This window comes from Hippoglossus stenolepis, chromosome 18, assembly GCF_022539355.2.
Source record: "Hippoglossus stenolepis isolate QCI-W04-F060 chromosome 18, HSTE1.2, whole genome shotgun sequence".
In the NCBI taxonomy this organism is placed as follows: domain Eukaryota; kingdom Metazoa; phylum Chordata; class Actinopteri; order Pleuronectiformes; family Pleuronectidae; genus Hippoglossus; species Hippoglossus stenolepis.
In genome coordinates this window covers 2,458,449-2,484,650 of record NC_061500.1, presented here as the reverse complement: position 1 = coordinate 2,484,650, position 26,202 = coordinate 2,458,449, and the positions used below count along the sequence as shown (strand labels likewise).

Sequence of the window (26,202 nt, the reverse complement as noted above, 5' to 3'; positions counted from 1 at the left end):
TCTTCTCTCAGGTGTGAGTGTGTGCCACTGATCCTCTGCTGCGTTGAACAGGTAGATCACAGCGCCCCCCGCCGGCAGACTGTGGGAGCACCGCAGCCTGCCGGCGCTGCAGCAGCTCTGCAGGCTGATGGAGGAGGAGGAGGAGGAAGAGGAGGAGGAGGAGGAGGAGGAGTGGGAGTGGGAGGGACGAGGCTCCACACGGAACTGTTTGTGTCTGAACGACCCGCATCAGCAAAGGCGCTTTGTGCACCGTTAATCCGCGGTGATGTCACGGTGCAGGAGGGGCGGAGCGCGTTAATCCCACCGAGTTGTGTGGAGGCACCGGCGGAGCCAGGGCGAGCCGAGCCGAGCCGAGCCAGGCGAGCAGGCACCGGGGGGAGGGAACCGGACAGGGAGCGATGCCGTGTTCTGCAGCAGCCGGAGCCGGGCCTCTCCTCCGCGGACACGCAGGTAACCGTCCGGCCGCCGGTGGGTGTAGTGCGGGACGGGACCGTGCTCGGGTCGGTGGGGGGGGTTCTCTCGTGGCGCACACACCCGTGGAGGTTTAACGTCATTTTACACGTTGATGTGCATTTATATTTAAAACGTCAGGCGACTCCGGGTCCAGATCCCAGGATGAGCAGATCCATCTCATCCAGACCGAGCAGCACCTCAGTCTGGGGCTGCAGACGTCTTTTAGAAGATCTGCAACTACAACCTGCTCTCATCCTAAAAGTCATCACGATGACACCCTTCAAAGGCCACAGGAGGAGGGGGATTCGAACCAGCAGCGGTCTGGATCCTGCCTCATGGATTAATGTCAGTGTGCATGTAAACACAATGTCAGGGTATCGATCCCAAACATGGAGCTGAGGATGAATCACGAGCTCCAGCGCAGATGGAGGAGAGACACTGAAGCTGCAGCTGAAAAAAAACCCATCGTCCTCCATTCACCTGACAGTTATTTATTATCATTATGAATCCTTTAGTTTGATAAAAAAACGTAGACGTGAATTCCTCGGGGGCCCAAGGTGACATCTCCAGATTTCACAAATCCCAAATCTCCAGAGTTTCAGTTTTTCTTCAGTTACATAATTCAGAGAAAAGCAGAAAATCCTCCACGATTCAGACTCTGGGCAATGTTTCCTCATTTCTGCTGGAAATACTGAAATCTGTCAATCAGCCGTTAAACTAATTATGTATTTAAGGACGGTTGTAAAGACGACATGAGGTTAGACACGTGTAACGTACCTTAAACCTCACCTGGTCCTGGAAGCTGCTTCAGTGTCTTCACCACATCATCTGGTTGTTTCTGTACAGGATCGTTTTAAAACTTTTATTTCTAAATACGTCGTTTAATCCCCTCAATTGGCCGTGATGGATATTTGTCTTTTGGCCATTTTACCTTGTCTGCATCCCCGCTATCAGATAAGATAAGATAAGATAAGATAAGATAAGATAATATACCTCTATTAGTCTCACTATGATGTAAATTGCCTTGTTACAACGGGGACACAAATAAGTAAATTGAATATGAATCTGACTTTATTTAGATATTTGAAGGTAAAAGAAACAGCTGATTTCTACCTGTTTGGTCATAAGATCAATAATTATCAGTATTGATTATTCATTTACCTCCTAAAAGAAACAGTAGTCTAGTAAATATGTTATCAACATTCCCCCTGAGCTCTAATGAGAAAGACTCAACGATTCGTCTGTCGGTTAATACAACAGTTAGCTGGTGTATCTGGTGTTTGTTATCTTAGTGTTTGTCTGTAGGAGAGAGTTCAGTGAGCAGCTGTTATCGGCGAAGGCCTAAGTACGTATAGGACACGTGTGTTGTTGTCAGTGTGTGTTTTTCTGTCCGTATAAGATCAGCAAGTTAATGGCTTGGTAAGTCCGTGACCCGGCAGCTTCCACTGCACCGAGCAGATGGAGGTGCAGCGGCTCACGGCCCCGCAGGCCTGGTCCGACTCGCTGCCGCTGCCAGGGCCATCTGTGACCCGGGGCCACCCCTCCTTCCAAACTGTCCCCTTCCGAGTCACCCGGCCCCAGAGGCCTTAACCCCCCCCCCGGCAGGGAGGGACAGGAGCCTCCCTGGAAGCCCCCACCCCACCCTCACTCCTGCCACCTCCCAGCATGTTCGCTCCCCAGCAGTTGTGGTTTGTGCTCAGATTACAGAATCAGAATCAACCTTTGCCCTCTGCGTCTCCTCTCCATCGACCACGTTTGATTCTCAACGTCTAGACTTTATATGAGATAAACAACACACTTCTGTTGCACCGTAATCCAAAGTGTTTTAAGGAGAAATATACAATTCAATCATCTCCCATTCCCTTCTAAAAACCAGCTACTGTCGCACCCTGGTGGGTTTAACAGGTGAAATACTACACGTCGGACTTCTGACCAGTTTATTTGTCGCTCTTCCCTTTTCAGCTGCCTCAAGATAGCGAATGTGCCAAGAGCCCGTCTGATAAAACCTCTTTGTGAGGCCGACACACCCACGGATGTTTAGAAGGGCAGAAACTTATTTACTATTTAAACAGAGTGGGCGAGTTTCAAACATCAAACTATCGGTCTGAAACTAATGTTGTGTCTCTTAAGATGTGAGAAATCCCCTTAAATCAGTTTCCCATCATGATATTGTGATTTTTTTATTAACCTGAACTGTTGATTCCCTGCGTACGTTTGCACATTTATTCTTCTGTTCATTAAGTAACTTCAGGAGCTTCGGTCAAATATATGGGACCAAGAATTAAAAATGCTTTTCCTAATAAAGCAACCAAACAGTCTCCATTTGTCACCTTTTTCTAGAATAACTTAATTCCATAAACATCCCGTTTTAAAGTCCCTTCCCTGATGTCGACCTGCGACACACTGAGGCCTGTGATGATGAGATAACTGATGTAAACACTGATTGCCTTGTCATATCCAATAAGTATCAAAACTGGCTTTCTCACTCACATTTATTATTCATGTCGCTGCCCCCATCCACTCGTCTGAACCAGCTCTCATCAGATACAAGAGCCACGTCCCTCCTCGTCCTCCTGCCCCACCTCCTCCTCCTCCTCCTCCTCATCCGTCCTGTGCCATCTGCCAGCTGCTGGAGGACGGATGAGTGCGGCGCAGATTAAAGTGCAGTGCACACCCAGATGAATCCCAGAGGATTTAGGTTTTCGCCCTCGGCAGGGAAACAGGGAGTCCCCGGCCTGATACTACATCACTGTAGTAACCGGAGACTGTAAATAAAAATGGAGGTTCGGGGAGAATTAAGGCCGACGTGGAGGAGCCTCTGTATCTGTGAGAAAAATGACTCATCTTGATCTCTGGTCTTCTTCTTTACAGCACGATGTTCATTTTGTAAATCTCAGTCCTCTGAATATGATCAGTGGGTGATGTCACAGTGTTTCCACTTGGTAGTGATTTCCTTTGAGTGTTTGTGTAGAGATGTCGGGTTAATTATCTGTAAAAGCTACGTAAACGTTCAACATGAAGGAAATCAAAACCGTGATGAAAGTGATTTTCAGTTACAGTCATTTAGCTGCTTCCAGAAAGACCCATGATTAAGATATTGATCTCTTCTGACAATTAGCCGAAGCTGTTTTCCATAACCACTTCCTGGCTGCGTCTCAACACCTCCCTGTGTTTAGTCGAGACAATTCTTTGTCTTTCGTAGCTTTTTGCTCCCGTTCATTCAGTCAGTTGAACAAACGGAGACACAGAGGAAGTCGTCCTCCGCTGTGCAACAAGCCCGTCGCAGGAAACATCTTTGTTCTGTGTGACCCAAAGTCCCAAAGCTAAAAATAATCCATTTACTATTTATTGACAACATTTTCAATAACTGGTTGAATCCCTAATTGTTTTAATTCCAAACATGAAATTCAGGCAGAAGTTTTGAGTAAAAACATTCTAATATCTCTTCTCTTTTACCTTTTAATTTGAAATCTCTCCTTGGATTGATCGTTGCTGTGACGTCCTGTCTCTGTCTCTCCAGGCTGAGCTGTGAGCGGCGTTTCGTTGGAGACAGAATGTTCTGAGACGCAGAGTCGCATCACGCCGCAGCCATGAGCCACATGTATCAGGGAGAGGTGACGGAGGAACCAGGCGAGGAGCACAAGGCGCCTCCGAGGAACAGGACGCCCAACGGGACGACGCGCGGGGAACCTCCGGTGCGTCGCTCCTGGAGGCCGTGTCAGATGCTCAACCAGGACGGGGAGCCGAACCCCCTCCATCATCACCACCACCATGAGCATCACAATCCACAGCACCATCAGGCGGCAGCGGGTCGCGGACCTGCTCGCCACCGCCGGCGCCCTGCGTCAGGGCAGGCTCAAAGTCCTGATCAGGTCCCAGAGGTCGCGTCTTCCAGGCCAGAAGCAGGAGAGAGTCGGGAGGCCGATCCTCTTCCTGTGCCGCCGCTACGCCCTGCTGTCGCTCGCTATCGTCGTCATGGCGACCCTAACCCCAGGCTCAGAGGTCAAACACAGAGGCAGCCAATCAGAGAGCCGCAGGACTCGTCACATGGGGAGGATGAGAGGGAAGGTCCAGCGGAGGTGCAGCTGCAGCAGCGCTCTGCAGATGATGCCGTAACCGACCAATCGCAGGACAGAGCATCTCCTCACCACACTCCTGTTGCTGTGGTAACCCCCACCCGCCTCTCACCTGCGCCTGCTGCCCACAACGTGCAACCTCACCCCCAACACACTCCACACGCTGAGGCGGAGGAGGACCAGAAAGCAGCGTGCGAGGAGGAAGTGGAGGAAGTGAAGGAGAAGGAAGAGGAACAGGAACAGGCGGAGGACGATGGAGACTGCTGCCCGGCAACAGGAAACTCCGGCTGCGGCCGTGACGACGTGCAGGCGGTCGACGGGGGAGCGGAGGAGAGCGCAGCGAGGGTGGAGGAGGATCAGGAGGAGGTGATGGATGACGTGGCGGAGGACATTGCTGCTCAGGGAAGTGAAATCACAGATCTCTGCTCGGACACGGAGAGCGCGGCTTCGCTCAGCATGGACGGCCCCCTCCACAGCCCGCCGCCGCTCCAGTCCCCGACTCCTCCCTCCTCCCCCGACGTTCCTGCTTTTCCCCAAATGGACCACTTCAGCGAGGACGCCAGCATGAGCCCCGTCCCTGACAATGACCTCCCCGAGGACGAGGACGAGGATTGCTCCGAGTCCTGCTCGCTGTCCCACTCTACTTCCTGCTCCGAGTCTTACCCAAAAACCTATGCAGACTTTTATTCCGAGTCCCATCAGAAGTCTTACCCGGAGCCTGAGTCCTACTCGGAGCAGCAATCACATCCCAACTCTTTTCCCGAACCTCTCATGTCCTCCTACCCCGAGTTACCCAGAGAACCATGCAGGGTGTCCAACCGGAGGACCGAGCGTCACGAGGCCCAGCAGGAGTCCAGCCAGGAGCCGTTCACCAGCCATAGAGAGGAGAGGGTTTCCCCAGCCTCTCCCACCAAGGGCTCCCATCATGTTCCGAGGCAGGTCAGGGACCGCCGGTCCCACCACTCCCCTCTGGACCGCTCCGTCGGCTGCCGGCTGCACCACTATGACGGACAGTCCGACGGCGAGGGGGACAGCGGACGTCAAAGCCCCATTCCCAAAAGTCACCGACGTGCACCCAGACAAACTGAAGCCCGGGACAAGAGCCCCTCGTCCGGGCACAGCAGCTCGGCCGAGGCCCTGGAGCAGCTGAGCGTGGGGGGTCCCCCGGGGGAGGGAGGTTCCAGGGGCTCGGGAGACGCCATCAGCCTGGCCATCAAAGACATCAAGGAGGCGATTGAGGAGGTGAAGACGAAGACCGTACGCTCCCCCTACACCCCCGATCAGCCGGTGGAGCCGATCTGGGTGATGAGGCAGGAGGTCAGCCCCACGGAGGAGGTGTACTCGCTGCAGACTGCGACTGGACGTGTGAGTGGGACCTCACTTATTATTCATTTGTTAAAAATATCGTGCAGATGAGACTTATTAATTTAAATCAGTTGTTTATGATCCTTGTTTCTTTCCTCTTGTGTTGGTGGCAGCTCGGAACAAGGTTTAAACAGGAAACAGAAAACAGGCAATAAATGAAAATGCTGAAAAGCCAGAATGTTTGTGCTGTTAAGGATCATTTGCTCTATGTTCCCTGCAGAGAACAAACAGAAAGCTGAGGTGTAGATATTCTTCACCTTTCAGAGGCACTTTGTTTTTAAGGGAAATGTGCCTATTCACTTTCTCTCACATTGTTAAATGAAAAGATCGATATATATATATATAAGTATGGAGCCTTTCTCCATCTAAGAGCTGTGTTTATTCTGTTTATTCTACCAGAAATATAAAAGTCACAATTCAAGGTCTCATATCTTAGAGATATTTTGTCTCTCTTTCTTTTTCTTTTTCCAAAAAGCTGATCCGTTCCTTTCAGTCTGCGCTGAGTGACTTTCCTCAAGGAGTCTGATGTTTGCTGCAGCGTTGCAATAATTCAACTTGATGTCATTGCTTCCAAGAAACTTTTACAAAGAGATTTACATCCTCGTCTTTCATTGCACCAAGTGTCACTTGGATCAAAGCCCAAATCCTAAATCTTCTATCCCAGGAGAAGTTGTCACATTGATCTGCGGCATTTAAGCTCCATGACTTTCCTTCTTTGTGTTTCTTTCTCGCAGTCGTCTCCCAAATCGCCCTCTCAGTCCGAACCGGAGTCCCCGTCGTGCTACGCCTCAGGTCCAGTGAGAGAGCAGCTCAGTCCGCGCAGGCCGGAGTCGTCCAGATCCCTCCACCCCCAACACTACCACCAACAACACAACCCCCACCACCACCAGGGCCACGCGTCACAGCAGAGGGACGCCGCCAGGCCGCCGCAGACGTACACGCAGCCGCAACCATACACGGCGCCGGGTCAACAGCGTCAGCAGCAGCAGCGACAGCAGCAGCAGACGCTTCCCCCCCCACAGCCGAGGCCACAGGCTGAACCACAGTCTCCTCTGCAGCAGCCGTCCGCCCAGGAGGTGAGACCGAGCGCTATTCACTTCATCTACAGTATGAAAGTAAAGGAATAGTAGAGGAATCCTCTATTAGCTAGTTCTGCATAGTTTATACTTTAGACTCTAAATAAAGATGGAAGACGAGTCGACGTCCAAATACCCCGGATACGAACGCTGCCATCTTGTGCTGCTGTGTGGTTTATGAGCTGAACTGCCTTCAGCCACCAGGGGGACATCCAGATGCTACAACCATCTTTATTTACAGTCTTTATACTTAACGTCAGGGGTGAAATCCTGTGGAACCAATTTTAAATCTACAGATTAATATTATCTATTAACAGCAGCTGAACAGCAAAATCCTGCAGAGTTTACATGAGTTTTAAAGTGTCTGAGTAGTTTCTCTTTTCTTGTGTCTCCTCAGATTCGCAGATCTCTTCCCTCTTTTCCCACATTTGTGGACGGTGAGTGGATTATTTCCTCCTCCATCATTTTTCCAGATGAATTCTTGAACATGTTTATCGAATATGTCCAGATGTTGCAGGTGTTGAGTGTAGTTTTGCCAGAAAACTGTCATATCTTCACTTTTTGATCTGTATGTGTGAGTGTAAGCATGTATGTGTGTACATTGGCCTAACGAGTGCTCTCCGCTCATCACAGTCCTGGGACCATGTGACCCCGAAGACCTTATTGACGGCATCATCTTCGCCGCCACCTACCTGGGCTGCACCCACCTACTGTCGGAGAGGACGCCGACCAAGAGCGCCCGCATGCAGCAGGCGCAGGAGGCCATGAGCAGAGTGAGGGTGAGCGCACGCCACGGTTCTTCTGATTCAGTTCATACAGTCGAGGAAAGAGGTGAAGAGCAACACGACACGTGAACACCGAACAGAGTCTAAAGGGCTCGAGTACAAGCGTAAGTAGAAGCTGCCACTCGGGATCTGGTTCTGTCACTAACATGGAGGAGGCACGGTTTGTGAGCTATACTGCAGTCAGCCACCAGGAGGAGATGGAGGCTTTGACTTCACTGGTGCAGACTCATCACGTCGTCCATCTTTACACAGTCTGTAGTGGGAGCGGCTTTAAGATCCTTCATTCGGCCAAAAATAAATCAAACTCAACTAAACTGAAATAAAACAGCAGAGGGTAAATATAATGAATTATGTGGTAAATAGGTGTTGATAAAATCCATTATTTTAGTTTGTACTTTTATTGGTGAGATACCTTCTTTAATTTAAAGGATAAATGTTGTTTTATAGTTTCATATTTTGGCAAAGAAGTCAAATGTATATTTTCATATCTCTAAATATATAAAGTAAAAGCGTCTGGATTATGTCTGAAATGACATGTTTCCATTAGATGGAATATTACAGCCATAAAAACATGGATTCTTGTGTTCCTCTCAGACAGTGTGGAGTCTTGTTAAAGACCTTAAAGCCTGTGAAACACATTATATTTACTACAGATCCCTCAGAGCTCAGATATCAAAGCTGCAGCTCCTTGTTTTTTTAGCTCCGGCCGAATCTCTGACACACTTGGACACATCGGCGATGATGTAACGGAGGTTTGCTTCATATCTGGGTCTCAGAAATCCAGAAACCTTCAGCAGGCGTCGCAGCCGGCGGCAAAAAGATCCCTGGTCTGTGCACAAAGAATCATCCACACATGGCTGCTCCGGAGCCGCAGTCGTACGAGCTCCTCTCCTGAGTGTTACATAAACCAGTGTTCCCCGGCCGTGGAGAGCGGAGTCGCCACTTTCCGCTCCACTCACAGCGTGCGATGGCAAACACGCACAGGGGGGGATATATTTTTAATTCCGATCACACGAGTCAAACTACATCATTTATCATTTCCCCAGAATTTGAGTCGCGCTGCCAGTGTGAATCATTCTGAGTCGGTTTAGGTGGTGGTGAGGAAGACGTGCCGGCACGACATTTAAATGTTGGACCGTGTGAGCGTGAAAGGGGGGAGTCTGAGGCAGGAAAAGGAGCTGAGGGGAACTCTGCTCTCCGGTCGGTTTGACTGACAGTTCCAGGACAGCGCCTGCGTTAAGGTCTGAGGGAGCCACAGGGAGGAGGCGCTGGGAGCCAGTGTAACGATGAGGGCCATGCATAAGTCATCTCGTCTTCTGAGAAAGGAAGAGAAAGAGGTTTGTGTCTGAAGAAGCCGAGCTGGCTGACGTCTCACTGACGTGATGAAGGCTCGGAAACAGAGAAGTCAGCGCTTTTTTTATTCAAATCACCAGGGGCCGCCTCCGATGAACTGATATAAACTGTTAGTTTGACTCCAGGTAAAAGCCGTGATCCTTCAGGGAGGAAATGGGGACACAGGGCGAAATGAAACCTCTGATCTGTGACGAGGCGTCGACCAGAGACACACGAGGCCACGCTCCCGTCCGCGGGGTCGAGCGCGTCACATCGATAAAGAGCAAACCTCTGATCATCTTTGCTGCAAAGGCCTCCGGTCGTCTGCCGGTGTCAGAAGTGATAGACAGTAACATCACTGTCCTCCCACACACACACACACAGACACACACACACACACTCAAACAACACACACCCTATTGTCCATTAATTTAGCATTTGGAATGGAGGCAGTCTGCAGAGAATGAGTGGATCCGGCTGTTTCCTCTTGATCCGTGTCTGAGTCTGTGTCCGTGTGTCTGATCCCTGCAGGCTGCTCAGAAACAGGCGAAGAACAGGAAGAAGGTGAGAGATGTTGGATTTTCACACTTTCATGTCAAAGATGATTTGCTTGTATCTGTCTGGACTGAAGATGTGACTCCCACACGTCTGCAGAGTCCTGGTTTCTTACATCTCTCTGTTTTTATATAAAAGGGGTTTTTGTCTCCGTCATTTGTCTTCATTAGAGTTGATGTTTTTCGACAGTTGTGACGCCTGCTCTCCTCCGTCACTGCTGTCAATCAGCCTGTTGTTTCCTCCGGTCACTTCTGCTCTCGTCGTTTCTCTGCAGAGCCCCGACGCCGAGGCTCCGTCCACCGCCGAGGTCGATCTGTTCATGTCCACGCAGAGGATCAAAGTCCTCAATGCCGACACTCAGGTAGGAAATCAAAAGAGAAACATCTTTACTTCATCTACAAAGACCTGAGATCCTCTAACGCCGGAGGTGATGGAGTTATTCTAAAGACTCAGAGAAAACCTGGTGTGTTTTGCGGGTCACCAGGAGTCTTTGATGGATCTGCCTCTGAGGACCATCTCCTACATCGCCGACATCGGCAACATGGTGGTGCTGATGGCCCGGGGGAAGATGGTTCGATCCCGCAGCGCACAGGACAACCTGGACCACGCAGCCGAGCAAACCACCATGAGCCAGGACGACAGGCGGCTCTACAGGATGATCTGTCACGTGTTCGAGTCCGAGGACGTGAGTCAATGTTACCATAACCTCTAATGTACAGGTTTTTAAATGATTGTGGAGTTTGCATCAGACCTGTGGTGAACTTCTGTCTCTTCTGGTTACGTGAAATAGATTTTATCATTAGAAACTGGTGCATGTTGTTCAGCTTCACATGAACTGAACTGGCAGATAACTCACCTTCTGTTTTGACATTTCTATTTGGTTTTATTGTCTCTGCAGTGAGGGAAACCAGAATATCTGAATTTGGGGATGAGCAAAAAGAAACGTAGTTAACTGTAAAATAAAGTTTATTTTAGGGGAAGTTACTAGTTTGTGTTGCTGGAAGTTAAATGAGAAGTTGTTTATCTTAATTTAGCACAAATACTGGAAACTCAAAAATATACTTTCACCCTAAACACCCACTTCCAGTTTCTCTGCTCGACTACACACATCAGAAGTTTCTCTGCTCTGATAACACAAGTAAACAAGTAAGAGAATGTGTAACATACAGTAACTATGACATCCATGTTTCCTGTTTGTCTCCACCGGCCGTCAATCATCTTAAAATATAATACTACAAATAATATAATACTTATAAGATAAAGAACTCATCGAGTTAAAGTCTCTCTCTCGTTCTCTTTCACACTCAATGTCCAGGAAATATCCAGAAATATCAAATAAATGAAGTTATAATAAACAGTTTATATCTTTAAAGACTTTAGATTGTAAGTCAGAACCTGGAGTGTCTTTAATAACTTTTAAAAGTTATCATTCACAAGCTTCCCTCTCTCTCTCTCTGTGTCTCAGGCTCAGCTGATCGCCCAGTCCATCGGTCAGTCGTTCAGCGTGGCCTACCAGGAGTTCCTCAGGGCCAACGGCATCGACCCCGAGGACCTGAGCCAGAGGGAGTACAGCGACCTGCTCAACACCCAAGACATGTACAACGATGACCTCATCCACTTCTCCAAGTCGGAGAACTGCAGAGACGTAAGTCCGGCAGCAGGGGGCAGCGACATCACAGGCGATCAAAGGACGGTGATGTTAAAACCTAAAAAACAGCTGGAATTTAAAGGAATATTCCACTTGAATATAGATAGATGTTAACGTGTTGTTCGTGTGGAGCAGCCGCCTCCGGTTTAAATCATGAGTCGTGATTGTTTTACATGAGCAGCTGGTTTCTGAGTCACGTCTGTGTGACAGTTTGAAAAAAATGACATTTCAAGTCCACAACCTCAGATTCTGAATTGAGTCTGAAGCGCTCGACCTCGTCCGACCCCGACTCCTCCTCCCTCCTCCTCCCTCCTCCTCCCGCTGTCGTCTCGCATCTTTCACCATCGAGCCGTCGGCTGCGAGGAGCTCAACCCGTTTACCATTTCAATGTTTCTCTCCTGCAACTGTTTGAATCTTTAACAGTGAATTTCACATGAATACATTCAGGAGCTCAGAGCCTGATTTGCCAGCCCCGGACCCGTCTCCCCGCAGGTTTACATCGAGAAGCAGAAAGGAGAGATCCTGGGCGTGGTGATCGTGGAGTCGGGCTGGGGCTCCATCCTCCCCACCGTCATCATCGCCAGCATGATGCACGCCGGGCCGGCAGAGAAGTCCGGCCGTCTTAACATCGGGGACCAGATCATGACCATCAACGGGACGAGTCTGGTGGGTTTACCGCTGAGCACCTGCCAGAGCATCATCAAGGTACGCCGCTGCTTCCTTCTGGTTTTTAAGTTTGTTTGTTTATTGTGTCGTAGCTAAACCGTCTCCGTCTTCCCCCTCAGGGTCTGAAGTCTCAGTCCAGGATCAAGATGAACATCGTCAGGTGTCCTCCCGTCACCATGGTGCTGATTCGCAGGCCGGACCTCAGATACCAGCTGGGCTTCAGCGTCCAGAACGGCATCGTGAGTATTCGCACGAAATGGAACAGATACAGAGGCTGTGGTTCAATGTGTGCTCCTCTCGTTAGAAACAGTTTTCTATTTTTAATACAAACGAGCGCCAGTTTCTCAGCAACAGACGAGGAGCGGTGCTTGAATCTGTTATTGTGTGTGTGTGTAGATCTGCAGCCTGATGAGAGGAGGCATCGCCGAGAGAGGAGGCGTTCGCGTCGGTCACCGCATCATCGAGATCAACAGCCAGAGCGTCGTGGCAACGCCTCACGAGAAGATCGTCCAGATCCTGTCCAACGCCATGGGAGAGGTGAGGAGCCTCCACGTCTTCAAACATCAGTGGAAACGTGGAAATGAATCTGAAGTTTTATTTGATTTTTGTCTGAAACGTTCCTGTTGCAGATCCACATGAAGACGATGCCGGCGGCCATGTACCGTCTGCTGACAGCGCAGGAGCAGCCCGTCTACATCTGAACACACACACACACACACCACTGTCTGTCGTTACTACTGTCAATCATCTTTGAGTTAACACCCCTCCCCCCCTCTCCGTCATGTTTGATATCACTTGACTAGCCTTAACGTGTACAGTGTGAACATGTGAACATGCTGGAGGCAGATTATCTCACTAGGCCGAGTGTTAACGTGACGTCTTATGTTTGACCAAAGAGAACTTGTGGATTTTATTGTGCATACGTAGGTGGCAAAGAGTAAAATACGACCTTTTGGTTAAATAGCTGTAATAATCTGAATGTACTCAAATCATGTTGGACCTATCAGTTATCAGGGCGACACCAGTGATACGGAACTTCTACACTGAAGCGATGGAGGAATGCATGTACAGTTCTGCTGAATAAACTCTAAAGCAAAAGACCAGGAACTCCGTTTGGTTTTGTTCGACAGGATTTGAGATGAAGGCAGGAGGACGTCAAGTTTCCTGTTTGAGATGCGACAAGAAACGACAGCGAGGAGGCACGAGCAACATCTCGACCTCAGCCGCTGTCGTTCTGAAACGTTTTCTAGATCGGATGTGACACTTTTCTGTTAATTCCACAGTTCGACCCCGAGTTCAAACTGAGTCTGAGACGTCGGTGGAGTGAGAACACGACTGTTTCTCATTCAAACCTCTTCACGGACGTTTCAAACAGGTTTTCAAGCATTTTACTTCCTTAAATAACAAAAAAAATTGGAACCTGAGACACGATGTAAAAAAAAAAAGTATTTATTTATTTAATTTCCTGTAACACTTGAGATCACAAACTAAAAAAAAAAAAAGGAAAAGAAATGTAAATCACAGACAGACATTTAAAAGAAGCGGATCAACAAACATGATTGTCATCACCACGTTCCCCAAACTCCAGTGTACAAAGACTCGAGCGAGTTCAGCAAAGATTCAATATAAAAACATTAGAAGCCATAAAAACGTGATTGTCTCCGTGTTACAGACTAAGAACTCAGGAGCGTCAGGTTTGTGTGGCGCTGGAAACTAAAATCATCTGGACGTCCTGTTGACAAGAGTCTAACAGGGTTTTCTTTCTAGATCTTCTAATCGTTTACATCTTGTAATCATCAACATGAAGATACTGACATTTCTTTAATAACACATTTCTGTATCTCATAATTACAGCTAAACAAACAAAAAAGAAACTATCTACAACGTATGTTTGGTCGATTTTGACAGAAGCGTGTTTTTCCGCAGCGTTTTTCTGGAGCTTCAGGTTCGTTTAGAAACTTCCTGCAGTTTGTGAATAACTGAAGTAAAGTCCGAGCTGCAAGGCACTTAGATATATGCTGCACCCCCGAGCACACGCGTTACAGAGTAGTGTATTTACAGGTGATGCAGGAGAGACGACGACAGGAGGAACGTCAATCTGACCCCAGAGCAGCTGTGAGAGCAACGAGTCACAGCGCCGCAGCCCGACAGTGTGACTGTGTGGCTGCAGGGGGCGCTGTGGATCAGTCTGGAGCTCAGGTTGTGTAACACAGACCAGTGAACAGTAAACCAAACCCGCGTTCAGCTCCCAGTAGCTCAGCTGGGTTTCAGATTGATGCTCGTCGGCTTCAGCTTCTCATGTGTCTCATTGTTACGTCCACAGTTGATCATCTGTTCTCATCAATGATTCATTGTCCAGGTGGGAAACACGCAGAGGCCTGTTAAAACTGATCTGAGGGCATTTCTAGATAATTCAAAGACTGAACATCTGGAGGAAGATGTGTTTCATTTTTAATCCTTTCTACCTCCACCGGGGAACTTGTGTTTTCCTCGCTGCATCTTTGTTCGTCTGCAGAGTTACTCAACAACTACAGAACCAATCTCCACTGAACAATGTGGAGGGACGGGACTCGAGGAAGAACTCATTTCATATTTAGAGCAGATCCAGGAGGTTTTCATTAATATGCAGAGAGAGGGGCGTTGGCTTTGAAGAGGTGTTTGATCTTTTAGTTCCAAGTTAAAACTCTTTTCTTTCCAAACTAAAGTTGGAAAAGCCATTTGTCTCTTTGCTCGACTTGTATAGGAAGTTTAAAATGTTTCTAATATTATACACGGTGCTAGTATATATATATTTTATATTACAAATCAACTGGAACCCAGAGAGCACAACTCTGCCTCAAATTTCACACCTCGAAATATTCCAGAATCAAACCCGAGTGTAACAGGAGAACATGAGAAGCTGAGCGTCGCTGTAACAGGATTTAAATCACAAACTCGCCCGTAACAAAAAACCTCTCCAGACACATAAAGACTACAAGCGTAAACCGTTGGTGTATTTATGAAGTACAACATGAGGGGAGACAACAGTGCTGAGACTAATATCTTTCCAGGAATCCGACTACAAACAAAAGTTTAAAGTTTACATTGAGGTAAAGCTGCGTAAGCTGTTACCACGGTGACGAGCTCTGAGCACTTGTAGCGACGGCGTGGGAGGGGGGGGGTTGACTGGAGCGGCGTGCGGTGATGATGTCATGTCCTGGTTTCGGGGGGGGCCTCACAGCTCAGTGTCTTTGTATTTCTGAGGGTTGTAGTAGCCTCTCTTGGTCTGGTCGGCCAGCTGCCGGCGGTACTCCGCCTCCTCGTCCTCGTATCCTCTCGTCTCCGAGTACGACGGCCTGGACGGCGCCTGGGGCTCAGGGTTCGAGCTGGAGCTGAGCGGACACAAGCATTTCTTAATAAATACATTGATACCCTGTGAGCACTGTTTATACTTTAATCAGGCAATGCAAACTCTATTTATATCATAACTACACTTTATTATGTCATCTATATGATGTCATTAGAACCTTTGAAGACAAATTATCTGTAGATTGTGTCTTAAATCTTATTGGTTACAAAAGTTAATGCAATAATGACAAGTGTCCGACCTCATAGCAACAACTTTCCTGGCGCAACATCCCAAATGATCTTTGGATCTATATAATCTTTAGGTCGAGATTTTTGAACTATGCATGACAGAACTTTCTGACTCTCTAATGTAACACTGATCATTTGACTTTTTATTTTTTGATCGTCTTATTATTTGCAGAAATATCTTGAAAACCTTTCTGACCATATTTCCGTTGACCTTTAACCAATCAGCTCCAAACGTTCATCATCATCAGGAGATAAACTTGTGAGTCATATTATTAGTGTTGGAGGTGTGAGGCTCTCACCCGATTGGCTGGGGACGGTTGAGGTTGGGCTTTGGCAGCTTCACTGGGATGGCGTAGATGTCCGGATGCTTCTGGGCGATTTCCAACTGAGTGAGGAGACGAGAACGAGATTCAGTCGGAGCTGATACATAAAAAAACCCAGCCCCAGACATTTTAACTCCACATGAACCCCGAGAGACGACAAGTTAGTCCAACGTAGCTTAAAAGATTACATCTGGATGCTGATTTCTGTTTCCCTGTTAATCTGACATGTTTGTTCTGTGTCCACAGTCAAAATGTCAGTGGGTGAACACCCCCCCCCACCCCATCTGTTGCTTCAGACCTTTAACATTTAACTGTGACAGATGAAACTAAAACCTGCTCCACAGCCTGTGCACGTTAAACTCGTAGTGAAGTGAATAAGAGCAGCACTGACTCGAGCGTTCTCCGCCTCCTGCAGCTCCAGGATCCGCTGAGCTCGAGCCAAGTGGTCCATCTTCTCAAACGCCTTAATCTGGGAGGAGATAAAGAAACGTTAACTCACGCTCTGTTGTTGTTGACGACAGATAATTAACACCCACGTTGACGTGACTCACGAGGAAGTGAAAGTCAAATGAAAAACCTGAGAGTGAAAACTTGATGAAATGCAGACGATACGTCACAGTCCGGATGAATCACAGGTGATCATGGATTCAACATAACATTCAACACGCAGACACGTTCCGTTACCTGATTCTATTTCATATTAGAGGCAATGAGAGTCAAAAGAGAAGAAAACAGTAAAAACTATTTACTGAGTCAAAACAATCTAAAAGCTCAATGAGCCAGAAAACTATACAGACGCAGACTGGAAAATAAAAATGGACGATGCATCTCCAACTCTGAAATATCTCGAGTGCAGGTGCTGCCTCCTCTTCTGACGGGATTAAACTAACTAATTAATCAAAACCAAATTTAGAAAGATGAAAACTGCAGCCACCCACCAGGGGGCGATCAGGAAGACCTGGCTTCATTTTAGTGGAGCTGTCGTGTTGTCCATCTTTATTCACAGTCTGTAGTCATAGATTAATGAAGAGTGAAATTTAAATCCTAACCTTGCCCAGGAAGGATTTGGCGGCGGGGTCGTCCTCCTCTCGTCCCGGAGTCGGCTCCTCTGAGGGCATGCGGGGGACGGGGGGCTTCAGGGCCACGGGAGGGGGGAGCGGCCTGTTCCCGCCCAGTGCGTCGCTGCTGATGGTGCTGCTGGAGTGGGAGTCATAGCTCCGCGTGGAGTCGGTCCGGGTCTGAGCCCGCACCTGTCGGAGGAGGAGGAGGAGGAGGAGGAGGAGGAGGAGGAGGAGACTGTTCAGCAGGTTTCATATGAAACAAGTATTGAAAAGCTAAATCTTTGGGTACGTTGCTCATTGATTCGTGTTTTCAGGTGTGTTAGTACGGACGGAGGTTATTTACACCACAGATCCAGGATTAGTGTGGACGCAGCCAGAGAGATGGGATGAGGCGATTTTTGAGGAGGAAGGAGGGGGTGGTGGGGGAGGTTCTCACCTTCGGGGGTTCAGGGACAAAAGAAGGGGGAGGGCTGGGGTCTCTGTTCTGCTTCTCTCTGCTCCCTGACCTCCGCATACGGGCCCGAGGCTCAGGGTCAAGCTTCTACACACACACACACACACACACACACACACACACACACACACACACACACACACAGATGAAGCTTTCAGGGTCGGATTATTCACACACACATGCACACACACACACAGACGCACAAACTTTGAAACTGCAAATGAGTGACAGATGAGAATTAGATGGACGACGATATGTTAAGATGAACGATGCATTTCCACTTTGATCCCACTACCCGGAAATAACCATAATATCCCAGATAGGACGCCGCCATCTTGTGCCAGTCACGTCATTTGGAGCCAGAGTCTGTGCAGCAGCGAGTGGAGCCACAGCATCGAGGTCCCGCTGCTACACTTGACCGTCATGTCGTCCATCTTTACTCACAGTCTATAAACAGTATCCAGTATTCCACGCAGTCACCACGGGTCTCACCTCGTCCGGCAGCACCGGCTCTGACGATCGACTGATGGCCGACACGGGCTGAGGCTCGTCCTGGGGCTCGTCCAGCTCGTTGTCCGTGTAAGCCCCGCCCTCGTCCGCGGTGTCTTCGTAGTCACTGGTCAGGCGGCTGTCCATGCTCAGGTAGTCGGCGCTCATTGCCGACAGGTAGGACATGCGGTCGTCATGGAGATCCAGGTCTTGCTCCGAACCTTCGAGCTGAGGGGAGAGACGACTGTAACAATCCAACACTCATCACCATGGTATCATCATCTATTCTTAGAGCCCGTTATACTCAAGAGAAAATGTCTGTTTGGTGGAATATTTGATATCAAGAAGAGTGGAGTGTAAATATAATATTTCCTGTTTCTGAGCAGCAGTTCTCCCGTCACACAGATGATAAAACTCACCTTGCCCTCACACACCCACACGGCTCGGTCCTGCTGCTCCTGAATAGAATCCTTCACGCTGCCGTACCAGCCGTCGTTGGCCGAGTTCAGGTCAATGGTCGCTGAATGGGAACAACAATAGAGTTAGCAAAGCTGCAGAGACGATAACAACACGTACCTCGGGGTTTTAAAGATGCTGCATCAATAAGATTAGAACTTTAAACCCTACCGGTGAACAGGTGAGTGCACGTCTTCCTCAGCTTGACGGACTGCTCGTACAGCTTGCGTGCGCTGCGGCTGGATCCGGGGGCGATGCGGTTCCTCAAGGTCTTGATGCCTTGCTTGCTGTCCGGGTTCAGGAAGATGACGATGGGATACCACTGCGTGTAGTTCAAAGTGTCCACGGCTTTGGGGGTCACATCCAGGAGGGCGTGGAGGTCCTGAGGAAACAGGAGCACGTGGTGTTCAGATGGTGTAACGTTATTTCCATGAAACACCGTCTCATTGTCCTGTAACTCACCTGCTCAATGATTTGTCGGATGGTGTTGAGTCTCACCACTCCGGAGGATTTCTCACTTCCTGCGTCTTTAGGCTCCGTTTCTGAAAGAGGAAATAAATTATTCAGAAATCTGAGACCTTGAGAACAAACATTAACGATGAAGTGATGCTGACGTCAGCACTTACTGGCGACGACAAACTTGCTCGGCATGTCATTGGCCAGTTTTTCATTTACTGTATCAGAAATGGGCCCGAAAACCACCACAGGCCTCTTGAATCCAGCTGAACGAAAACAAGAGGAACTTAAATTCAGTCACGGACATTCAGGAAGAACAATGGTTTACAAAAGGCTCTACTTTCTTTTTAGTACCTTCACGTAGGACCACTCTCTCGTAGGCGGGGAATCGGGTGGTGACCGGAGCGGCGCTCAGGTCCTCTCGGCTCTTGCGGATATCCTTCTTCTTCGCTGCTCTTTGACCTCTCAGCCTCCAGAAGTCTCCTCTGTCGTTGCCCGATGCCGCTCGAGCAGCGTTCTGGACATTGGACATTTGCTCTGCCCTGTAAGACAAAATAAAAAGGACGTGATCATGTTGTAAATGCATTATTTTTCTTCAGCATCGTCACACATCATTGTCTGTGATACTGGGAGTTTTGAAAACACACACCTGCTCTTGTTGGGGATGATTCCTTTCTCTAACAGCTGGTTGTCTTTGTCGCTGCGGATCGCCAGCCAGTTGCCCAGTTTGCCATCGTAAAGCGTGTCCGTCACCTTGAAGATCTCTCCTCTGGAGAAAGGGAGACACTGCGGCGCCTCCTTCTCGAACTCAAAGTGAGTCCTGATGAAGAACGAGTCGCCTCGGCCAGACGCTAAAATGTCCTTGTACACTGTAAAAGAAAAGATCCATTTAAATAAAGACCAGGAAACAAAACTAAAGCAAAATCATAACATTCATAAATCTGTTGTGTTTTATTAGCAGTGATTATGTGTAAAGTTTATTACCTTCAGGTTTACTCTGAGCAAGAATGGTCACGTCTTCTCCCTTAGGAACCTCCAGGAGGTAGAGAACAGCGTCCTCACGCACCATCCCTCTGAAGTCAGTGTTGTTCACCTGAGACAGAAGAGAAACAGATTTACAAACCGTGGTTTAGTAGAAAACACTATTATTTAACCACAGTAAATATGTGTTCAGGACCATAAGACGATTTTTTCTGACATCAGATTTGAATATTACACTTAATCTATTTAGGAGAGACAGCAGAAACAAATCCTGCCTCCAGGTTACATTCAAAACATGGATTCTGTCTTTTACTATAATACTTCCCCTTAATTTTGCCATTATTTAAAATGCTCCTCTTGATATTCAATCTTTTTTATGTTAAGTTTGTTCTAAGAATAAATTTGTTTTCTATATTTTGATTATTGTCAAATTATCCCACATGGTCCACTGCCTCAGAGGCTGCTGGATGTTGGATGAAAGACGCCTCACCTTCATGATCTGATCCCCCGTGCGGAGACCCTCCTTCTCGGCCGCGCTGTCCTCCTGAACGCCGGCGATGAAGATGCCGACATCGTTTCCTCCCGCCAGCCTCAGGCCCACGCTGTCGCCTTTCTGGAAACGCACCATCACTGTGTTCGGTCTGAATGATGGACACGAGATTTCATCGTACAAAGTCACAAAGGAGGAAGGAGAGAAAACTTACACAGAGAGTGGAACAAACAAACAAAAAATCTGGAGTGAAGAGGTTGTGATGTACTGACCCGTACACTTCCTGGTCCTCTGTATTTGGCTTTAGTGGCACTTTAGGAGGAGCATGAAACTTTGGGGCTGCAGCGACGACTGGTACGACACAAACCAACGTGGTTACAGGTTTCAAATCAACTGGTGCATTATTAAACGTTCATATATTCAGAATGAGGAACGTACCTGGTTTCACTGGAGGTGTCTCTGGTGGTAGCTCCTCCCTCTCTGGCAGCAAAGGGGGTGTGTCTTCTGCGGCTCTGTCGGGCACTCTGAACGGCGTTGGCATGGCGCCCATCTTTGCCAGCCTGTTGGGCGGCTCCTCCCTGCTGGTTAAACAAACACAAGAAGGAGAATGTGTTGAACATCTGATGACTCATCAAAGTCCGAGCAGCAGGGGACAGTTGATTCATTTTTGACTTCATCGGAATTCCTCCGTATATTTAAAGATGTGATACGTTTGATTTAATTTGATATAATGGATCGACTAAGCTGCATGAAGCATAAATCAACATAATCCTGCATTGTCCTGATTTCCTTTCTGCTGTATTTAACATGCAGATAATAAAATGTGGAGATTTCTCACTAACGCTGGTTTTCAGCGTCTAAAACCAAATACAACATTGTGAGGTTTCATTTATGTAATTAACTAAAACAAACAAGGAGACTGAATAAGGAGCAGGATGTCTCCTTTAAGGAAAGCTCACCTGGGCTTCTCTCGCAGCCTCTCATTGGAGGAGTGGGAGGAGAGGTCGGAGTGGTGGCCCCGCCTGTCGTCCTGTGGCGAGTAGGAGCGGTAGGACTCGATCTCTGAGATATCTACAACACAACAGCAGAAGGATTGTAACCGTTCTAAACCAACAAGTCACTCAAGGGGTCAGTCGGGGTCTGATGGTCGCGCTGGTTCTTCAGGTTCAGGTAACAAAGTCAAATATCTAACCTCGCCTGCAGGTCTGCATTTTTTTTTTTAAGAATAGCATGACGTGGCTTTTGTGATTGAATTTTGCCGTCAGGTCGTGAATGGAAAACAAACTGGTGTGATTACTGCTAACATTCAGCCCCAAGATACTTAAAACAACATTTCTAAACTTTGGTATTTAGGCAAAAAAAGCTAAGTTGGATTTCTCTATTTTAACACAACAGCACAACACAATTAATACAATGTCAGAGAAACATTAAGAGGATGCAGGTTCAGGTGATTTGCTCGAGTCAGAGCTGAAAATCCTCATTCACACACACACACACACACACACACACACACACACCAGTGCTCATTGTTCTCAGGGATCCTGAAACCAGGCGGCTGCTGCTCTGGTGCAAAACCTTAACATAATGAAATTCTTTCATATCCAATAGCAGCATCATGTTGAGGGATTAGATCACCCAGCCAAAGGCGAGTGGGCACTTTCACACATAGAGACACACGCACACACACAACCACACACACAAACACACAAACACAGAGTCCAAATGAGACAAAGTGGGTCACAAGTCTTCCAGCGGTGACCCCCTCCCCTCCCTTGAAAACAGTGAACAATCCACTCGCACCACTAACGTAGATTGCTTCCAACCAATCGCAGCACTGCATGGAGTCATGTGACATTAAAAACAGGTATAAAAGAATGAGTGATCATGACGGTGGAGGAAAAGGAAAAATGGTTTGGTGAATCTCTGGTTTGGTCTGTGCTTGTTCCTGCTTTGTGAAATGTTAATACCCCCCCCTCCCCAAAAAAATGAATTTAAATAAAACTAAAAACTGATGTGTGATCAAAACCTTTATTGTATGAAGGGAAAAACAGTTTTGATGACAAGTACAGCAACAACAACAACATTTCCACAGTTGGTTCATATGAAGAAGATATGTAGCGGATACATGTATGTGGATGATGGCCACTCAGCGGGTTTACACGGGGTAGGACCTGCTGCTTTTCACTTTCGATTGTCTCTCACCATCGAGCTCAGAGTCACTGTCGGCCATCGGGGGGACGCGGATCAGCACCTGCTGCTTGTCTCTCTGCACCACCAGCTGCAGTTTCCCGCGAGACTTCTCGATCAGCTTCCCCGCGTCGCTGAGGGACAGGTTCTCCGTCACCGTGCCGTTAATCTAACAGAGACACGGGAGAAAAAGAGACGGTTATCGCAAAGAGTCAACAAAGTTTTGTTATGGCAACAGAGGGTGATGACGATATTGTGGGAATTAGATAAGTGGTTTCCATTAAACATCTAGAATTAGCCTCTGAATTTGATGATGTATGTAAAACCTGGTATTTTGTAATAATTAGTACATGGATTCTTAAGTTTTCGCCCAAAAAAATTCGGAGGTCACAGCGACCTTGACCGTTAAACAACCACAATCTAATCCGTTCATCCGTGAGTCCCTGTTTGTGCCAAATTTTAAGAAATCCCCTGAAGGCGTCCCTGAGATATCGTGCGTGAGAATGGGACAGATGGACGGACAACACGAAAACATAATGTCTCTCTCGCTGCCACGGAGGCACAAAACCAGGAGAAGTGGTTTGAGCCAGAGCGGAACTGGGATATTTATTAAAAACCTGTTGTAAAAACATTGAGGCTACCTTCAGTATAATGTCTCCCTCCTGCAGGTTCCCGTCTCTGCTGGCGAGTCCAGTGCTGGTCATCTCCTTGATGAAGAGCTGGCTGCCCAGACGAAGACCGTACTCTGGAGAAGATGGTGAAAGACACACATAAGGCTATACAAGCTACATATGTCACACCTGACTGTTCTGAATCCCTTTAGCAAGAACCCAGTAACATCTAGTTTTTGTCTCCAATGGAAACAGAGACAATCGTTAATCACTACCAAGTTAAATGACTCAGCAGTAGGCACAAGTTTTTATTGGCTCTTGCTCCGATGTCAAGGAAACGTGTTCAAAGTATTAAAAAATAAAAAACAAGTTTCCAAGACGCCTGAAATGCTGGAATCCAAAAGTCTAAATTGACTCGATTTTACTAACAGGTTTGTTTCTTCCCTTCTTGTCTCACTTATCAACCTTTTTTAAGTTCTTAAATAATAATATTTTACACTTGTGTGTCTTCTTTTTCTTTTAAGTAATGATATGATAGGTTTGTATCTCACCTTCGTTGGGTCGTTTCTTCAGCAGCAGCACGTTCAGCGGTTTCTCCAGCGGCTCCAGATCCCGGGCCGGTCGAGGCAGCGGGATGGGCATGGCGGCAGGAGACGGCGAGCGCTCCAGGCGATCCCTGCTCCCGCTCCGTCTCACCGGCTCGTCGTACTTCCTCGGGTCACTGGGGATGCGTTCCCTTCCTCGTTCAAAGCTGTGGTCGCGCCCGTGGCCTCTGCCCGGGCTGTCACGCCTGTAGGGGCTGTTGTTGCGTTCCAGGGTTTTCTCATTGCGGAAGCGATGGTCTGGGCTCTCGCGATCGAGGGCTCGTTCGCTGCGGTAGCGGCGTTCGGGGCTGTGGTCTCGGTCTAACGTACGCTCGCTGCGGTATCTTCTATCCGGGCTGTAGTCGCGGTCGAGCGTTTTGTCATTCCTGTAGGGGCGTTCCGGACTGCGCTCTTTATCTAAAGTGCGACCTCTGCTGCCGTCTCTCTTGTACGGCCGGTCCGGGCTGAGGTCTCTCTCCGGGTTCCTGCCGCGTTCCCTCCGGTCGTAGTCCCTGTCGTGGTCACGCTCGTGAGTTTGGTAGCCAGAATCCATGTAGCCTCCGCCTCTCTCCCTCTCCGGGCTGTGGTCCCGTCCGCTGTACACACTGCGGCGGTCCTGGTCGTAGTTGTAATCATCATTGTAGTCATTGTTGAAGACTCTGTCATCGGGTGAGGACGGACGGTTCAGCAGGTTGACCGGAACCTTCCGGGGCCTCTTCACTGTCTGTAAACAAACAAACACACAAAAGGTCAGAGGTCAGTGCAACAAACAAACCCATACATCCTCATTTATAGTTTATAGCCTTTTTAGAGACTTAAAAGTAGAAACACAGTCAATTAAGTTTACATCCAAATGTTTTAGAAACTATTGTCAGAAAATACAAATGAATGTGCGTTATAAACAACAAACCGAAATGTTAACGTACAATCTTTGCGACTTTGCCACACTTCCTGAGGGTCTGGACGGCGAAGGTGTGGGTGGCCCCGTCCATGGGGATGGCGTTCACCTGCACCACGCGGTCATTCTCACTAAACACAAACACACATTGATAAGACTTTAACAAGCTGAACTCAGAAAGTTACAGGAAAGTAAATGTGGACAGTCATTCTAAAAGAAAAAGACATTTATTATTAACGTATTTTCTATTTTTACATCAACCTCGAGTGAAACACTAATGGATTTACTTCTGTACAGAAAGTTGCTAGGGAGCCTTTTAAATAAAGCAAAATAAATCCTTCGAGCCATTAAAATGTGCTCGACAGCTTTTTATTTATTCACTAAAAATAATCAGGGGTTTTATAAATATAATTTAGGGGATTTGCTAATCTAGAAGTACAATATGTAAAATGATTTCTTGTTGTAATGTAAAAGTAAATATGAACGTTTGCTTGATTAAACTGTTTGTGACGCCAAAATTAATAAAACCCTCTATCACACCAGTTTCATTTTGATTTATGTGTTTGTAGAAAAGCAAATTTTCTAACAGGGCCTTTCGGTCAAGTAAATTCACTTTGTCCAAAATGTTATATAAACACAACTAAAGAAGAAAACCCAGTACGTACAATAACAAGCCGTCAGCCGGTCCTCCCTGCAGGACGTCCGACACCACGATGGACTGCTCGCCACTTTCCTCATTCGGGTTGTCACGACCCCCTGACACGGCAATGCCAAAGCCCATCTTGGGATCCTGAGAACAAAGACAGGAAACATCGAAAACATGTGGAGGATATTGTGTGTGATTGTGATTGTGTGTGTGTGTGTGTGTGTGTGTGTGTGTGTGTGTGTGTAATCCCTGTACTTTGTGTCGGCTCACACTGATTGTAATTACAGTTGTGTTTAGTGGAGTCATGTATGACTGCAACAAAACGTTCAGAGCCTGCGTGTCCATTGTCTAAAGCTTTGTGTATTGTGTATGTGTGTGTGTGTGTGTGTGTGTGTGTGTGTGTGTGTGTGTGATTAACAAAGATGCTAATCCTTGGCTTCATAATGTGTATGGGTATGTGCGTTGGTGCGTGTTAAAACACACCGCACACTCGTGTAATTATAATTTACAAATAACCATTTTTCCAAGGCTCGTTCCTTCTTTGGAAATGTGTTGAACGATTCTACCTGCCACTGCTCCAGTTTGCCCAGATGAGATTAGGACAGAGATTTGATGAACCCTCTCTTTATCCTCTCCCTTCCATCTGTACTTAAAAAAAACCCAACATACAATATAAACCACTCTCCTCTGTCTGTAGCAGATGGCTGTGGAGGCAGATGGGGGGGGGGGGGTGAGACAGTGCGAGCACAGACAAATGCAGGCGAATATGAAGAAACAGGACAGGAAGACGACGACGAAAAAAATCTTTCACTTTGATCATTTAGAAATGATTTACCAAACTGAAAAGGGGACGCTGTCTGAATTCAACTGTCATTCTGGGATTCTTTTTTTAGCTTGACGAGAAAGAACGTTGTTATTTTGGAAAAAAGGCTTCGTGAGCCCGAGGCCTGAGAATGTTCTCTTGATGAAAAAGGAAACCACTGAAACCGCCACAGTGGTTTTGAGAGGGGGTTTAAATGTGACATCAGAAACTG

At 47.6% G+C, this 26,202-nt stretch overlaps 2 protein-coding genes across 13 annotated transcripts in view; one reads left to right on the top strand and one right to left on the bottom strand.

The window, feature by feature from the left end:
• The first annotated feature begins 170 nt into the window (after positions 1–170).
• LOC118125720 (amyloid-beta A4 precursor protein-binding family A member 1) lies at positions 171–13,056 on the top strand. Of its 2 annotated transcripts, none has more exons than XM_047344442.1 (13): positions 171–450; positions 3,974–5,894; positions 6,629–6,970; positions 7,368–7,407; positions 7,604–7,749; positions 9,619–9,651; positions 9,917–10,003; positions 10,127–10,327; positions 11,108–11,287; positions 11,783–11,995; positions 12,076–12,195; positions 12,353–12,493; positions 12,586–13,056. In XM_047344442.1, exons 2-13 carry the CDS (start codon positions 4,044–4,046, stop codon positions 12,655–12,657), a joined length of 3,426 nt encoding a protein of 1,141 aa, XP_047200398.1. In that variant the 5' UTR covers positions 171–450; positions 3,974–4,043; the 3' UTR covers positions 12,658–13,056. The 2 variants fall into 2 exon arrangements, with proteins under 2 accessions (XP_047200398.1, XP_047200399.1); XM_047344443.1 differs by lacking the exon at positions 171–450 and adding an exon at positions 3,077–3,279.
• A 333-nt stretch (positions 13,057–13,389) lies between these two features.
• Positions 13,390–26,202, bottom strand: part of tjp2a (tight junction protein 2a (zona occludens 2)) — a 28,233-nt gene continuing 15,420 nt past the window's right edge. For 5 of the 11 annotated variants that reach the window (XM_035184467.2, XM_035184457.2, XM_035184463.2 and 2 more), the window contains 23 exons: positions 25,188–25,312; positions 24,551–24,653; positions 23,592–24,348; positions 23,071–23,174; positions 22,445–22,598; positions 21,202–21,313; positions 20,681–20,823; positions 20,515–20,593; positions 20,243–20,393; positions 19,756–19,864; positions 19,421–19,640; positions 19,126–19,313; positions 18,942–19,037; positions 18,778–18,857; positions 18,487–18,697; positions 18,279–18,379; positions 17,863–18,087; positions 17,353–17,457; positions 16,905–17,105; positions 16,540–16,545; positions 16,247–16,324; positions 15,832–15,917; positions 13,390–15,327 (listed from right to left, as the gene is read on the bottom strand). In XM_035184467.2, the coding sequence (XP_035040358.1) occupies positions 15,171–15,327; positions 15,832–15,917; positions 16,247–16,324; positions 16,540–16,545; positions 16,905–17,105; positions 17,353–17,457; positions 17,863–18,087; positions 18,279–18,379; positions 18,487–18,697; positions 18,778–18,857; positions 18,942–19,037; positions 19,126–19,313; positions 19,421–19,640; positions 19,756–19,864; positions 20,243–20,393; positions 20,515–20,593; positions 20,681–20,823; positions 21,202–21,313; positions 22,445–22,598; positions 23,071–23,174; positions 23,592–24,348; positions 24,551–24,653; positions 25,188–25,312 (3,591 nt within the window). In that variant the 3' untranslated portion in view covers positions 13,390–15,170. Of the gene's footprint in view, positions 15,328–15,827; positions 15,918–16,246; positions 16,325–16,539; positions 16,546–16,904; positions 17,106–17,352; positions 17,458–17,862; positions 18,088–18,278; positions 18,380–18,486; positions 18,698–18,777; positions 18,858–18,941; positions 19,038–19,125; positions 19,314–19,420; positions 19,641–19,755; positions 19,865–20,242; positions 20,394–20,514; positions 20,594–20,680; positions 20,824–21,201; positions 21,314–22,444; positions 22,599–23,070; positions 23,175–23,591; positions 24,349–24,550; positions 24,654–25,187; positions 25,313–26,202 lie in introns of those variants that run through there. The other 6 variants (XM_035184458.2, XM_035184459.2, XM_035184460.2 and 3 more) reach the window with 6 other exon arrangements.